The 16,966-nt window shown below is 41.4% G+C and overlaps 1 protein-coding gene across 1 annotated transcript in view; it reads left to right on the forward strand.

Annotated features, from left to right (window-relative positions):
- Positions 1 to 1,770: 1,770 nt before the first annotated feature.
- The window catches only part of SLC35F2 (solute carrier family 35 member F2), a 57,425-nt gene continuing 42,229 nt past the window's right edge, over positions 1,771 to 16,966 (forward strand). The window contains exon 1 of the mRNA XM_081281133.1: positions 1,771 to 1,922. Coding sequence (XP_081137259.1) covers positions 1,813 to 1,922 — 110 coding nt within the window. The 5' untranslated portion in view covers positions 1,771 to 1,812. The remainder of the gene's footprint in view (positions 1,923 to 16,966) is intronic.

Genomic DNA, 16,966 nt, shown 5'->3' on the forward strand with positions numbered 1-16,966 from the left:
TGGGGCTTTAGAAAAATGAGATCCTATTAAACACAGTTCTGATGTCCTCATAATGCTTCATGATGTGGATGTTTCATACCATTTAGTTAGTCCTTTATGGATGACTTAGTTTTCAGGGGTTTTTCCTCCATTTCACTTCAGCAATTTACACACACACACACACACACACAGAGTGGGGGGCAGGGGGAACCCAGGGGCCTGGAACATGCTAGCAAGCACACTACCACTTACCTCTATTTCCATCTCTTTCTATTTTTATTTTGAGACTGAGTCTCACTAAGGTGCCCAGGCTGGTCTTGAATTCCATCATTCTCTTGCCTCAAGTTCCAGAGTTTCTGGGATTATAGCAGTGCACCACTACACCAGGTTCACTTCAACAGTTTTTAAAATAAATCATTTCTTTTAAACTTTGGGGTTTCAGCTGGTCCCTGTGACACACCCAAGTAATCCTTGCGCATCCGGAGGCTGAGGTAGGAGGACCAAAAGTTCAAGGCCCTCCTCAGCAAGTGGTACCCTCAACAACTTAATGAAAGCCTGTCTCAAAATAAAACATAAAAGGAGTGAGGATGTAGCGCAGTGGTAAATCTCCTCTGGGTTCAATCCCCAGTTTAAAAAAAAAAAAATCAAGCAATAGAAACAAGCAAACAAATAAACAAGCAAAGTAAACTTCAGGGTTCCTGTAGTTGGTAAATTTGGAATTCCTGAAGCTACATTTCATCTTTCAAAACCTATTTATTTATTTTTTTAAAGAATCTTTTTACAGAAAACTGCCCATTCATTTACACTTCTTAAATATATATATCTTTTTTTTTTTTCTTGTCTTCCACCTCTCCCAAGGAAGGAGGTGGTGGGGTGGGTGTGGGGAGTGGGGAACAAACAGTACCAACACCTTTTCTTTTGTCTTCTTTTTTCCGGAAGCAAGGACTCCAGCAGACTTACTGATTTCCTTCTGTTTGGGAGAGCCTGGAACTTTCCCACCTTAGGCTTTAGTCTCTTTTAATCCTTAATCCTCCGGGGTCCTGGGGAAGCATCGGAAGGTGTGGCCCTGGCAGCGGCATCCTGGCTGAGCGCCAGGGGTCGGTAGCGTTTCCCTTCCTGGCACCCCCAAGACAGCTCCGAATGCTGCAAGGAAAACCTAACATACCCGTAAGGAAAGAGACGTGCCGAGCTCCACGCCACAAAGACACATTTCCAGGATCTTTTAAGGATCTTACCGTTGCTTTGCAAGGAACACACACACATACACACACACACACACACCCTGGAATGTCCCTTTAGTTCTTTCAAAGGGGCTGGCTATCTTCTATAAATCAGAGGGAGGAGACCGCGAGATAAAGGGAGAGGTCAGTCGGTCCTGCTAGTTAGCAAAGTTCAGGTAGTTACCGCCTCTCTGTCTTTAGTGAGGACACCGTGGAGCCAGTCACAATAACCTCGGATCACCCCATTTGCTGATTTGAAACAAGGAACCATAAAAACCTGAAAGGCATATTAGGTGCCACAAAACACTGAGGCTCGACTGCCAAGGTGAAAAAAAAAAATCGCCCTTTCTCCTGCTGCTGCCCTGTGGTGCCAGGTTGCAATCTGCAAATGTATTGTCTGGCCCTTGGGGCTTGACAGTTAATGATTTGTCGCGGAAGGAGCCCGACCGAGGAGCGAGAGGGAAGCGAGGGAGCCAGCCGGCGAGCGAGCTAAGGAGGTAGAGCCAGCGCAGGGCCCGAGCTCAGTCCCCGCCGGCTGCACAGGCGCCGCCTCCTGTCTTCCGGGCCCCGGCACTTCGTGGGGTTCCGGGCGCAGGACAAGTCAGGGGTCCCCATGGAGACAGACTCGCCGGCGAGTACCGGCACCCCGCTGCCCCGCGCGCTGGGAGAGGCGGGCGCGCTGGGTAGCCTGCTGCGCAGGATAAAAGGCAAACTCTTCACCTGGTGAGTGGAGGGAGCGCGCGGCGGCGGGCCAGGGAGGCGGGAACCGGAGCAGAGCGCGGGCCAGACCGCCTGGCGACCGGCTCGCACGTGTCTGGCAAGCGGGGAGGCCGAGGTGGCGGCGGCATGGACTTTGGTTCTGGGCGCTCAACACGAGCACCAGGATGTTGCGCTTTCACCTGGCTTCCTTAGGTACTTCTGGCCCCTCCCTTGGCGCTCTTTTAGGTCGTGGCACTGCATTTCAGAGGATCTGGGTGACATTCACCCTACTGGCATTGTTAGGTCGGGTCCCCGGTGGCCTCCCGGGCGGATGCTGTGGAGAAGGGGTACCCATCCTCGGGCTTGGCAGGTGGATGAGTTCCACTTCTGGCACGGCGCCCGCATTCCTTCTGCCTCTGATCCTGTCAGACTGGGGGCCGTGATCTGCACTGAGTTCACCCAAGTAACAAATCCAGGTTAAGTTTAGTATGGCAGAACAGAACCTGACTCGTTTTTGGGCCCGAAGCTAGGTGACATGGCCACCTCCGGAGCTGGAGTCCAGGGAAGGCTGTTTCTGGTGTCACTCCCGCTCTGAGGGAAGTAGGGAGAAATGTTCTTAAGGAGCTGGCAGCGACTCTGGGGAAACCATTTCTGTGGTTACTGGAGGACTTGCATTCTGGAAATACAGATAACCCAGGACCTAAATAATGAAAGCCATTTATTGAGCATTCATTCTGCGCCAGGTATTGTGCATAGCAGTTTGTATGGATAGTATCATCTCATCCTCCCCAGTAGGAGATAGTGCTATTGCAGATGGAGGAAACAAAGAAGGCTAAACAATTTGGCTAGGACCATTAGATGACCTGTAAGGAGAAGTGACCGTAATTTCTGATCTAAACTGCACCTTAACCTCTCCTGGCCAGGCACCTCCTAAAATGGGCATTTGATTTTTATCTTTTCCCTTTGGAGATCCTGAAAGCTATATTCTGAAAAGCCATACTATTTTCAAAACTAGATCAATAAAGGTGTATGTATTGTCATATAAATAAGTATAGTTTTAAATAGATGCACATGTTTAAAGGGGACATTTGGTCAAAAATCACCTTGTTTCCAGCTGGGCACTGTGGCCCATGTCTGTAATCCCAGCAGCGCCTCAGGAGGCTGAGGCAGGAGGATGGTGAAGTCAAAGCCAGCCTCAGCAACAGCCAGGCGCTAAGCAATTTAGTGAGACCCTGACTCTAAATAAAAAACAAAATAGGGCTGGGGATGTGGCTCAGTGGTTGAGTACCCCTGAGTTCAATCCCCTGTGGCCCCCCCCCCCATCACCTTGTCTCCTAAAACTTGTGTATATCCTGATAATGTAGCTAAAAGTGCTCAGCTCTGAAGTAGTATAATGGTATGGCCAAGGACACATATTCTGTATTCAAATCCTGGCAGGTAGACATGAGCAAGTCACTTAACTTCTCTGTGCTCCAGTTTTTTCTTTCTTTCTTTCTTTCTTTCTTTCTTTTTTTTTTTTTTTTTTAATTTGTAAAATGGAGATAATCATAGTAACTACAGAGGCTGGGAATGTAGCTCAGTAGTAAAGTGCATGCTTGGCACATGCAAGTCCTTGGATTCAGTTCCCAACACCAAAAATAAAATGTAGTAAAAACAAACAACAAACAACAAACAAAAACAAAAACAAAACAAATCAAAACTACAAACTAAACAAACCAAAAAAAAAACAAAATTACTTCCCAACCTCAGGACAGTACTTACCTTGTAGGACTGTGTGAAGATTAGTTGGGAGACTATACATGGCTACACAGGAGTGGGCACACAGTCTGGTCATTTCAGTGCCTGCATAGGTTGTTGTCACCATTAGTTCTCTCCATTCCTGGGTGATGGGAATGTGGAGGTGATTGCTCCATGAGATGCCTGTGTCCTTGAGGCTGGGCCAGATGATATAGCAGATTTCAGTTTAGCAAGATATAATAAATAGCAATAATTACATTAGCAATTCTCCTAATATTCTCACATTTTCAGAGTCCTGGTGTGTTTTACACTTAGAGGCTCTAGTAGCCCATTTATTTATTTATTGTGGTCCTGGGGATTGAATCCAGGGCTTTGAGACAGGCCTTGCTAAGTTGTCCAGGCTGGCCTTGTGATCCTCCTGCCTCAGCCTCCTGAATAGGTGGGATTCAGGCATGTACCACTGCACCCGTCTAGTTACTTTTTAAATATGAGATTTCCTCTGTCTCCAAATGTACTTCCTTTTTTTCTTTCTTTACTTTTTTTTTAAACTTTCTTTACTTTTTTACTTTTGTCTGGAGACTTTTTGCATTTCCAGTGGATAGAGTTCTTTAACAGCAGGAATCATATTATTTTCATTTTTATATCTCCTACAACCTTTAGCACACAAATGAATGAAAGAATGAATTGGAATTGTTCATTTAGGTTTTTGGTCTTACCTATGCCAAACATCTAGGCACTTCAATTCTGGATGGCAATTTTGTCCAACCTAGTGACTAACTAGTTTAGTTTAGAGAATACCTATCTGTGGTGAGGGAACTATGGGGATGCAGAGCAGTTTGTGAATGGAGATGATGTGTTACCATCGTATGGATAGGATGCAGAGGGATTGGTTTGTAATTGCACAGCTCTTTTCTACTCCTTTTACCCAAAAGTGGAAAGAATAGCCCTTTTACCAACTGGGTACCAAATACAGAACAAAGTTGGGGGCCTAGAATTCATTCTGTTTTCATCATGAGAAGCATGTATTCTAGGTGACCCCAACTCTTAGCTATCTGCCTCCCTAAGGTACAAACAGCTTTTCTCTTTGATTAAGAATTTCAGGTTGCTCATTAAGTTTATTGAGCACTTACTATGTGTTAGGATTCATGATAATGAGTGCCACATAGTCCCAAAAAAGTCTCTGCTCTTAATTTTTACTTTCTTTTTTTTTTTAAATTTTAACTTATTTTAGTTGTAGTTGGACACAATACCTTTGTTCCATTAATTTATTTTTATGTGGTGCTGAGGATGGAACACAGGGCCCTGCACATGCTAGGTGAGTGCTCTACCACTGAGCCACAATCCCAGCCCCTAATTTTTACTTTTTAAAAATATTTTCTAGGTGCGTGCTTTGGCGGCACATATACTAAAATTAGAACGATACAGAGAAGATTAGCATGGCCCCTACGCAAGGATGACATGCAAATTCGTGAAGTGTTCCATATTTTAAAAAGTATATATATATTTTTAGTTGTCAACAGACCTTTATTTTATTTATTTATATGCATTGCTGAGAATTGAACCTAGTGCCTCACAGATTCCACCTAGTGCTCCACCACTGAGCCACCACCCAGCCCTTAATTTTTACTTTTGTCATTTATCACTATCAACTCAAATGACCAGTGCTGTAACAAAAGTCTGTGAGTGCCCAGAAGTACCTGAAGATGCTTATTATTTAATTGAATTCCATCAGGAGGTTTACATATTGTCCCACAGATTCTTTTATTTATTTATTTTTTTGATTAGAGAGAAAGAGGTTTTATTGTTGTTCTGGGTATAGTGGCGGAGAGCTGATGGCCAGGCCTGGGTGAGTCCCACCAGGTAACTTTAGGTAGAGGGGAAGGGATGTACCCCAGGATGGAGAAATCGTGGATCACAGAACCCCTGTTGATTGCTGTTGTTCAGTGCACTTCCCTTAGGCTGTTTTATTAGCTGCTTGGAATGAGGAGGCAACTTCTCTAGGTTGTAGCCCATTAGCCCAAGGAGCTTAGAGCAGGTGGGTGGAGGAATGATCGCTGGCTGGACAGCCTGACCTGTTTGGTTAATTTCTCAACCCTCTGGGGAGATGTGAAAGGGGCAGGCAGTATCTCTCCCCTCGCAAATCTAGCGGGCCTTCCTCTAGGCTTCTGGTTGCTCCACCTCAGGCTGTAGTCCTCTCCCTCCTCCAGACCAGTTCTAGACAACCTCTGGATTCTTCTTGCTTTCCTTCATTCCTTTTTACATGTTGATTTGAAGGAAGCAGCAATGGCTGCCAGTGCTTGTTCTCTGTTTTGACAACACTTCCAGAATATTCCCAGATTCCTTCTCCTTTTTTAATCCTTACCTTCACTACTTCAGTGCAAGCCTTTATCTTAATCTCTCACTTGGACTCTTATAGCAGCTTCCATTCACATGACCTACCTTCCTCCTCCTCAGTCCCCTGACTTCCCAGGATCCAGAGTGATACCAGCTAAGAAGAAAGGGCACCAATAGTTGTCACTATGTGAGAATTCACCATGTATCAGCTCTCCTACTTACATTTCATCAATCTTGTGACACTCCTATAAAATATGTTGTTTTTTTTTTTTTTTGCTTTTTAAAAATTTTTACTTTATTTGTTCTAATTAGTTATACATGTCAGTAGAATGCATTTGACATATTGTATACAAATGGAGCACAACTTCTCATTCCTCTGGGTATTCATGGTAAAATAGGTTTTTTAATCCCACTTGACAGAGTAGGTAAGTAACTTGCCTAGGACAAATTGCTGCTGCAAGGCAGAGCTGAGGGAGTGTCATTTGATTCCAAATGCAGACTGCCTCTACTATTTGCAGCGTCTCACTGTATCATATTCAAGTGGAAGCTTCTTAGATATTCCTCACATCACCTACACCAGTGATTTGCAAACTGAAGGTGAGGCTCTTGGGGTTCCCTGGAGGTTCCTTAGGGTTCACCGTGGGGGACCAATGGAAAATTAGGAGTTTGTGTGCTTCTGGGAGGGCCTCTGGGGCTTCCACCAGATCTGCTGCTATTGTCAGTTTTATAGTTGGGCTTTTAATCTGTCCAATTGGGCTGTGATAACAGCAATACTATAGACTGGGTAGCTTATACACAACAGAAATTTATTTCTCATAGTTCCGAAGTCTGGGATGTCCAAGATCAAGGCTCTGGCAAACTGATGTCTGGTGGAGGCCCACTTCCTGCTTCATAAAATGCTATTTTCTCACTGTGTCCTCATATACCCCAAGGGGCCAGAGAACAATCTGGTGTCTTTTTTATGAGGGCACTAATCTTGATCATAAAGACTCCACCCTTACTGCCTAATTACCTCCCTGACCCTCTCCCACAGCTACCATCACACTGGGGATTAGGTTTCAACATGGATTCTGGGAAGACACAAACATTCAGTCCACAGCTGTGTTGTCTGAAGAATGATTTCTATAGCTAATAGGGGTCTGAAAGCCACTGGTTACTGGAAAGAGCTCAAGTTGGTGCTGTAGCTGCTGGCCCCTCCCCTCCTGCTGTCTCTTCTTTTTCCTTTACCTATTATTTTTTCGTTTTTTTCTTGAACTCGGAATTGAACCCAGAGGTGCCTTACCACTAAGTTGCATTGCCAGCATTTTTTTTTTTTTTAATTTAAGGCAGAGTCTCACTAAATTGCTGAGGCTTGCCTTGAATTTGTAATCCACCTGTCTCAGCATCCCGAGTTGCTGGGATTACAGGTGTGCTGCACTGTGTCAGTTCATGTTTTTTTTTTTAATTGTGATAAAATATATGTAACGTAAACTTCACTATTTTAGCTGCATTTATGTGTGCAATTCAGGGGCATTAAGTACCTTCACAGTGTTGTGCAACCATCACCAATGTGTATTTCCAGAACTTAGTCATCCTCCCAAACTCCATAGCTGTCAAACAACTCTGTGTCACCTCCCTGCGCAGCCCCTGGTAACTCCTGTTCTACATTTCATGTCTGGGAATTTGATTTCTCTAGAAGCCTCACATCGGTGGTGTCTCATCACATTTGTCCTCTTGTGAGAGCTTAAGCTTCTTGGTATGAACCATAAGGGCCCCATCATCAGCCCCTCCAGGCTCATATCCCAGAACCTGCGTTTCTCACTTGTGTTTGCTCCTGTGATTGCTCATGTGCATGCCGTGGTGGCTGCAGTTTTGCCCTGTGGTCCCCTCCTGGGTTGCTTTTGATGTTTGACCTCTTCTCCTGGCATCCTAAAGAATCTTTGTAGACAGCATCAAGTTGGGAAGTTGTCTTTGCTGAATTCTTTCAATTTCTCTTCACAGACATCTTCTTTGGGTGCCCCTCCTGTCAGGATTCTTAACTATTCTTAACTCATCATTGCCCTTACCGTATTGCAGGGTGAAATGTAGTTCTCACCAGCCTGCCAGTGTACCTTCAGGTAGAGGCTGCCATTCATCTTGGAACTTCCTGCAATGCTTCGTTCTTGGCACAGACCTCAAATGATAGCAGTTCTTTCCATTTTGGAGGTAGAATTGATTTCAAGGAACAGTAAAAACCTATTTGCAACTAGATTTGGTAAGTAAGATGTATAAGTTAGGACTGAAGTAAGATTAGGCTATTTCTGGGGAGGAAATTTCAAAGCTGTTTCCAAGGTAAGCACATACATGGAAAATGGGCTTGTGTCTGTAAGTTTCGGTAACTTTATTAAAGGACTCTACAACTTCCTTATGTTATTATTTACTGAGGATCATCAGGAGGAAATTATCATTTCACACAGGTGAATTTCCCAAATAACTTCAAATTTACTCTTCTAAGCATTAAAATTTACTTTTTAACCCAATTGAATGGCAGCATTTATGTAATGGATTTCTCACTTCTGCTAAATCATTTGTTCATAATTTATTTATTTATTTATTTTTGGCAGCAGCTCTCCAACACTTAATTGGTCTGTACTGAACAACTCTCCAGGGTAGGCCAAACCATTTAATTACTTAGTGGGTCCATTTGCAACAAATCCTAGAGATTTTGCCAAGAAAGAAAAAAATAAAACATTATTTAAAATTCTTCATGGCATGTTTAAAATATATAGCAGTAGTCTTTTTCATAAATTGAACGTGATGCTATCTCTTCTTGATTCAGGATCATCATGAACTTGATTCTGTTGAGCGGCAATAATATGCTCAGGTGAATTTAAGTGAATTACTTATTTTTTCCAACTTTTTCTCCCAGCTTGTCAACATGATGTGTGTGTGTTACTAAGCATATTTGCAGAAGCCTGTATTCTTTCCAAATTATGATTTCTAACCCATTAACACTATAAGAACAAGATAACTCAGTTCACTTACTGTGAAAGGGTGAATAGGCTCTGAATAAAGACTTGAATGGTTTTCATTTTAATAAGTTATAGATGTTTTTAATCTGCAGAGTTTGGGATGTTTATTTTGGATGGTTACAGGAGTCTATATTAATTGAAAGTCACCAGGAAAAGTGGTATGTCGCAAAAACCTGTGTTAGTTATTGATAACAGAGACAGATTTTATGAGACTTACATGAAAAATCCATTCCAAAACTTCTTTCTAAGGCTCGGGTTGTAGCTCAGTTGTAGAGCAGTTACTTAGCATGTGTGAGGTACTGGGTTCCAGTCTCAGCACCACATATAAATACATAAAATAAAGGTCCATTGACAACTAAAAAATAAAAAAAATTTAAAAAACCCCAAAACTTCTTTCTAAAATATGGGTGTATTTATAAAACAAATTGATTCAATTTCTTAAGTCCAAGTCCTTACTGTGAATTTAAGGCTGTTTTCATGCTGGGTGTAGTACGTCTTCCCAGAGAATTATTAAAACATTTCTGCTCTAGAAGAGCTTAGGATATACTTGGGGAGAATAGCATTTTCTAAGTTTTTCACAGTGGAATCAAGTGAGAGATAAAAATAATAATAAAAGTCAAACTTGATTAAATTGGACTCTGTGCACCTAGAGCACCCACACCATTTCAGGACTTTGGGGGTGGGAGAATTAACTCATGTAATCCTTCCGCTAACTTTCTGCAGTCAGCATTTTAATACTATAATTGCCAGCCCCATTTGACATATGTGGAAGCTGAGGCAGAGAGGTTAGGTAATTTTCCCTAACAGGATAAGTCATACAGTAGTGAGGAATGCAGTCTGGTACTCAACACTGTTCTCCCTGTTTCTTGAGAGATGCACAGCAACAACAACAACAACAACAACAAAAAACCCAAAAAACAAAACAGTTCTTGGGCAATCTTATCCCAGGCTTGCTCTGGGCTATTTGTGTCTCCAGTGGGACCAGAAAGATGTACATCACAGGATAAATAAAAGTATCTTCCTGGAACATCATTTGACTAATTTTTTAGCCTCCAGTGCCCTGAAGTGGATTAATCATAATTCCTGGCTCATGACACACTCCTATTGTCGACCCATGCGTGGCTCAACTGATTTTTTTAATGTAACAAGTTCCCATGTTCCTACCACCAGCCCTAAAACGAGGATTTTCAAGTTTTGTAAAACTAAATTTACATGCAGATAATCCCTCTTCCAATCCCTTACTCTTCAACCACAGATCATCATCATCTGGAATCCTCTTTAGCTCTTATTTTCATATAGTTTTGTATTTCTATGTATGTCCACAAAGGGTTCCTGTCGTGATTTTAAACTTTATAGAAAGGGTACCATGCTGTGTGTAATCTTGAGATCTCTCCTCTAAGTCACATTACTGAGATTACTCCGTCTTGTTGCATGGTGCTGCAGAACAGTCACTTTTTCTCTGAATAATATTCTTTCTGTGAGCACATCATTCTCCAACCATTCTGTTTCTGGGCATTTAGAAGTTTCCAGGTTTTTCACTCTTGTGAACAGGACACGCTTTTTGCACATTATATTTATATTAAACAGATCCCTCTGTACACTTTTCTGTGAGTTTTAAAGACACCACCAGAGGGCTTGCAGCAGGTTTACCACCCAGGCTCTTTGGCTTCCCTTGGAGAGTGGAAGTTCACTGGTGAAGTTTGAGAGTATCGAGCGTTGGCTGGATGAAAGCAGTGGAAGCTGATGTAGGAGGAGGAGTGTGACAGTGTTTCGGGTCTGAGGCCTGTGGGGTGTTGAAAGGCTGGTAGGATAGGATGACTCACAGGAAATCTCCCCTCCGCCTCCGTTCCTCTCACTGGGCCAGGTCCCCAGGAGCTTTGTAGGTCAGTTTTAGACTCTAGTTTTTTTTCAGGAGCTTGGGTGGTGTTTGATGAGTGGATTAGGTCGGTTCTTCGAGAAATCCAGCTCACCACTGGCCTAGGAAAAAAGAGCATTTATCGCTTTATAGGATCAGGAAAGACCACTCTGCCAAACCACAGGGAGACCAGGGAAGGAGATGGATCCTGGAGCCCAAACCACACCGGGGTTCTTTCTCTCTGTCTCTATTTGTTCTTCTCGTTCACTGTTGGCTTCATTCTCCCAAAGGCAGGCCAGTTGTTATGTCTTCATTTGAATATTACATTTTGTAGTTTAAGTCACACAAAACAAAACAAAATAAAAAACAATGGAAAAGTCAAGTTTTGAAAACAATTTTTGCTTGGATAATCCATGAAGAAGTAAGTTTAGATGTTATGACAGTTAAATAGTCCTTCAAAACTTCTTATTCGGCTTCAATGGTCAGGCAGTATTAAGGATTTTCTGGGATATGGCTTCTTGGCTGCCTTTGAGAGCAGGGTTAGTCTGTTCTCAGTTCTTGTGCCAGATTGGGGTGGGTAGAGAGGGGGGAGTTGTGTCCGTCCCAAGGACATAAACACTTGTAATCCAGACTTGAAACAGCAGTGCACTTATGATTCAGTAACAATCCCACGCTTCCTAATCCTGCCCTCCCCCCATCCCTGCACCCACCTTTCCAGCTGCACTGGAGCTCCTGTGTGTCTACCTGGGTGCTTCTCTTGGAATTCACAGAGAGGAGTCTGGGGAGAGGGAATATTCTGGAAACAGAGGCAAAATCCTTCACAGCATAGGACTCCCCTCCCTGAATCTAGGATCTACAAAAATAGAAGGACAAAGAGAAGACTATCATAAATTGATTTTATGGGATCTGGAACTGTAGCTAAGAGGCAGAGTGCTTGCCTAGCACTTGTGAGGCACTGGGTTCGATCCTTAGCGCCACATAAAAATAAACAAGCATGCTGTCCACCTACAACTATAAAATAATTTAAAAAATTAGATTTTATGGCTTCTTTCCTTCATTAACTTTGCAGTACTGGGGATTGAACCCAGGTCACTGAACCCAGCCCTTTTTATTTTTTATTTTGAAACAGGGTCTTCCTAAATTGCTGAGGCTCGCCTCAGACTTGTGATCCTCCTGCTTCAAACTTCTGAGTGGCTGGGATTATAGGTGTGCTCCACCTGCCTGGCTTTCTTTCTTATTTTCATCAGAACACCCATTATTAAATAACTGTAGAACATATCATCAAATGGGTTGTGCTAATCAGTGCCCATTGTTAGAGATGCTGGAGTAGTTTATATCAGTTCATCTCCCTATGTAGTATAATAATCCTCAATATTATATATTTACTATTATTAATATTATGAGAGAGACATTGTGTGGACTGGCAAAAATGTAGACTTACTAATTCTCTGACCTTGGATAAGTTAATTCTCTGAACAGCCGAACCTCACTTTCTCAACAGTGTAACTGTGCTAATCATCCCTATCTCATGAGAGTTTTTTTCTCCTTTGATACTCAGAATTGAACCCAGGGGTATTCTACCACTGAGCCACATTCCCCAGAACTTTTTATTTATTTATTTTTTATTTTGAGACAGAGCTTAGAGGCTCACCTTGAACTTGTGATCCTCCTGCCTCTGCCTCCTCAGCTGGGATTACAGGCATGCTCCACTACAGCCAGCAAGTTTTTGTGAGATTGAAATGAAACATCATATATAAGCACTTAGTATGATCCTGGCACATAATTACTTTTATTAAGCCACCTCAGTTTTGTTGGGATAAAATGAAAGTGTTTTTGAATCCCTAATGGAGGGCTGGGGATGTGGCTCAAGCAGTAGCACGCTCGCCTGGCATGCGTGCGGCCCGGGTTCGATCCTCAGCACCACATACCAACAAAGATATTGTGTCCGCCGAAAAAAAACTAAAAAAAAAAAAAAAAAAAAAATTAAAAAAAATTCTCTCTCTCTCTCTCACTCTCTCTTTAAAAAAAAAAAAATCCCTAATGGATGTAAGTAGTGTTCTCCCAACATAGCAGTGGTTATGAGCTCTAATGTCACACTTGGGTTGTTTTCCAGATTTTATCATTTGCCTGTTGTGTGATATTGGGTGAGTTGTTTAACATCTCTGTGTCTTGGTTTCTTTATCTATAGATAGCAACAATAAATGAATTAGGACTGTGAAATTGTTAGCATAGTACTTGGAATATAGTGCACAATGACTATGAGATGTCATTATTATTACTATTATTATTATCATCATCATCACTATCCTCATTCTACTGTTACTAGATATTTTGTGTGGCTATGTGTATATGGAGAGAAGGGGTAAAAAATATTCCTGACACGGTTTCTTTATTTATAATCTGGTAAATCAAATGCAATATGTAAAACTTCACAGGAAGAATGTAGAAATAGGAAAAAAGGGTTATAACCAAAATGCCATAAGAATTTAGAGGTTATCATTCTGGTGCTATGCACCTTTTTCTTTAATACTTATTTTTTAGTTGTAGTTGGACACAATATCTTTATTTTACTTATTTATTTTTATGTGGTGCTGAGGATTGAACCAGGGCCTTGTACATGCTAGGTGAGTGCTCTACTGCTGAGCCACAATTCCAGCCCCTGCTATGCACTTTTATTACTTTTATTTATTTCATTTTCTCAGCGTGGCAGAAGGGAAAGAACACAGGCTGTAGAATCATATTTAGATTTTGAACCTAGTGTTGCTACTTATATGCCATATGAACTTGGTTAAGAAACATGAACTTTGGCAAAATGCTACCTAGTTTGTAGTATTATGTGAAAACACAGTAAGTTCATATGTGTAAGAGGTTCAGCACAGTGGCTGGTACTTTCCCTTCTTCCTGTATAGGAGGTGGGAGAGCATTAACAGATTTCTCTTATTCTTGACTATCTAAGAATCATGCAGGCCATACTGTATATGAAGAAATCACTGGATTTATACTTTTATTTTTTTGGTCTGCATAAAAGTGGTTTAGTGCCACTTGATGGCATGGTTTTATCTTTTCCCTGGCAAACGATGAAAGTGCTTTAATCCAGGTTGACTCCTGATCAGCTTTGCATGCAGTTATTTAATGGACTTTTTATTTGATGGGATTATCTTACTAGTGAGGAAATTCACTGAGATGAATCTGAATGGGTCTAACATTATGATTCAAGTATCTCATACATTATTGACTTAGTGTGCTAGTTTTCTATTGCTTTCATAACAAATGCCTACAAATTTAGTGACTTAAAACAACACAAATTTGCTGGGTGTGGTGGTGCACATCTATAATCCTAACTACTCAGGAGGCTGAGGCAGGAGGATCTCAAGTTGGAGGTCAGCCTCAGCAACTTAGTGAGACCCTGTATTCTGATAAAATTTTTTAAATAAAAATTAAAAAGGAGCTGGGGATGTGACTCAGTGTTAGAGTGCCCCTGGGTTCAATCCTTGGTACCACATACACACATCCAAAAAAAAAAAAAAAGAACCCACACATTTATTATTTTATAGTTCTATAGGTCAGAAGACCAACACAGGTCTCACTAGGACAAAATCAAAATGTTGGTGGAGTTGCATTCTTTTTTAGAAAAGTTAGAGGAGAATCAAATTGTTTGAGTTTTTCTAGCTGCTAGATGCTGCCTGCATTCCTTGGCTCATGGCTCCTTTAGATCTTCAAAGCCAGCAGCTCTCTGACTCTCTGACTACACTTGGAAAAAGTTCTTCCTTATAAGGCTCATGTGGTTAGATTGAGTTTACTTGGATAATCCAGGATGACCTCCCCATCTCAAGCTTCTTTACCTTAATCACATTTGCAAAGGACCCTTTGTCCTGTAAGTTATCCTATTTACAGGTTTGGGGAGAGGACTCGGCTGTTTTTGGAAGGCCAATATTCTCCCTCCCAGAATTAGTGATAAAACTTAAGATGGCTCCAATAAAAAAAAATAGCTTTAAAGCACAAAGAAAGAAGACTACCTGGATATTGGTAAAAATGAAGCAATAATTCATAAAATGTCAAGGAAACATTTTCTCAGAATTTTTAAACCCCAACTTTTCACGTTTGAAATAATCAACCAAGAATAATTGCTACTGACTCTGTTCAAGTTGTACTATAGGTTTGGAAAAAATTAGGAAACTCCTAATTCCTTTGGAAGAGCTGCATCTCCTTGCTCCGGTCATGCTGAGGACTGCTGCTCCGGCTGCTGGAATGACACTTCCCATATCTCTTCTCTTGACCTGAAAAACTTGTCCTCCACTACTTCTTCCTTTTAGGTTTTCTTCTTCTCCTTCTCCTTCTTCTTCTTTTTTCCCCACTGTGGATGGAACCCAGAATCTCACACTTGCTAAGCAAGTGCTCTACCTCCCAGCTGCATCCCCATCCTTTTTTAAAAAAAAAATTATTTTGAGAGGGTCTCATTAAATTTCCTGGCCTGGACTTGTGACTTCCTGCCTCAGCCTCTTGAATAACTGGGATTGTAGGAATGCACCACCATGCCTGATTTACTCTGTAAGTCTCAGATGACATATTACTTCATGAAATACTTCATGAAAATCTCCATGAAATCCCAGATTAGGTTGGATCCTATCCTACCCGCTCATCTCTTTGGGCACACTCTCCATATTTGTAATGATGTCTTTACTGTTCTTCTTTTCTGTTGTATTGTGAATTCCATGAAGACAGGTGCTTTATTTGTCTCTATTCTCAGAGCCTGGCATAGTGTTAGCATCCCTCTAGGTATTAAGAATGTATTGCTGAATTGAACTGGACATCATTAAAGGGATGACAATAAAAGTCACTGTGGGTATTTGAAGTTGCATTCTAGGTTTGGACTGTTTCCACTAAACAGACAAGGAAAATTCTCCCATATTCCAGTCTCTCGGTAGAAGACTTGCAGTGAGTGCTATTGCAAAGGCCTCTTCTGAAAAAGTCCCAGGAACAACCTGGATTTGAGTGTTCCCGAAATAGTCCAGCTCTCAGATAAGACTGCATTTACCAGGTGTGCCCTGTCTATTCCACAGGTGCAGTTACCACCTTTCTCTCCATCTTTGTTTGCAAGTGTGTGTGTGTGTGTTTTTTAAAAGAGAGAGTGATAGAGGGAGAGAGAGAGAGAGAATTTTTTTTAATATTTATTTTTTAGTTCTCGGTGGACACAACACCTTTGTTGGTATGTGGTGCTGAGCGCGCTACCGCTTGAGCCACATCCCCAGCCCGCAAGTGTGTGTTTTTAAGGTTCAAGACATTGAATGGTTTAGACCCTTCAACTAGCATCTATTTGATTTTCTGTTTAACAGTAATTTTCTAGAGGATTTGATATTGATAGCTTCTGTCTTATTTTCAGTGGGATGATATCGTGATGATTTAAAGTTGCCAGGGATTGCAGAAAGTTGAACATGTCAGTAGTGTGGGCAATATCTATTAAACTGATTAAAGTGTGTTAGTATATATATATTTGCATGCAAAATTCAGATAATTATAATCTTATAATAACTGAGTCTGTAGTTATTATGAAATACATTATTATAGATTGTATGAAAAATATTATACCAAAGTAATGTTTAATGATTAGGTAAAAGGTCAGGCATTTATAAAAAGAGAAGAAATTAGTATGATCCAGCCTGTTATTTTTGCACCTTCATTCATTTTTATCAGTTCTTTGGTTGGAGGAAACAAAAAAAAAAGATAGATCCTTTAGTTTGGAGTTATTTTAATAGTTTCGTGTAGGAGGAATGTGGTTAGCAAAAGCACTCTACTTAGTGCCAGTGGATTTGAATTTTGTACCTGACACTTTCGAACAGCGTCAGGTGACCCATTCAGCCGCTCTTAGCTTTAGTTTCCTTGTGTATCATCCTGCAGCATTGGTGGATGGATCAAAAATCAAATAAGGTAGGGTATAGAAAAGTTTCTGTAAACTATGAAGCACTATAAAAAACAATGTATTCTGATGGGGTCCATTAGCATGAATGTGATAAATAAATAATACCTGATGGTGATGGATGCCCCACTGGCAAATCCAGGGAGCTTTCAGTCAGCAGTTTGGAAACCTTGATTGTCAACAGAGGATCACAGGGTAGGAGGAGGTGGAGGGGAAACAAGAGGAAGGTGAGCTGTGA

This window comes from Spermophilus citellus (assembly GCF_964194105.1).
Source record: "Spermophilus citellus genome assembly, chromosome: 2".
NCBI lineage: Eukaryota > Metazoa > Chordata > Mammalia > Rodentia > Sciuridae > Spermophilus > Spermophilus citellus.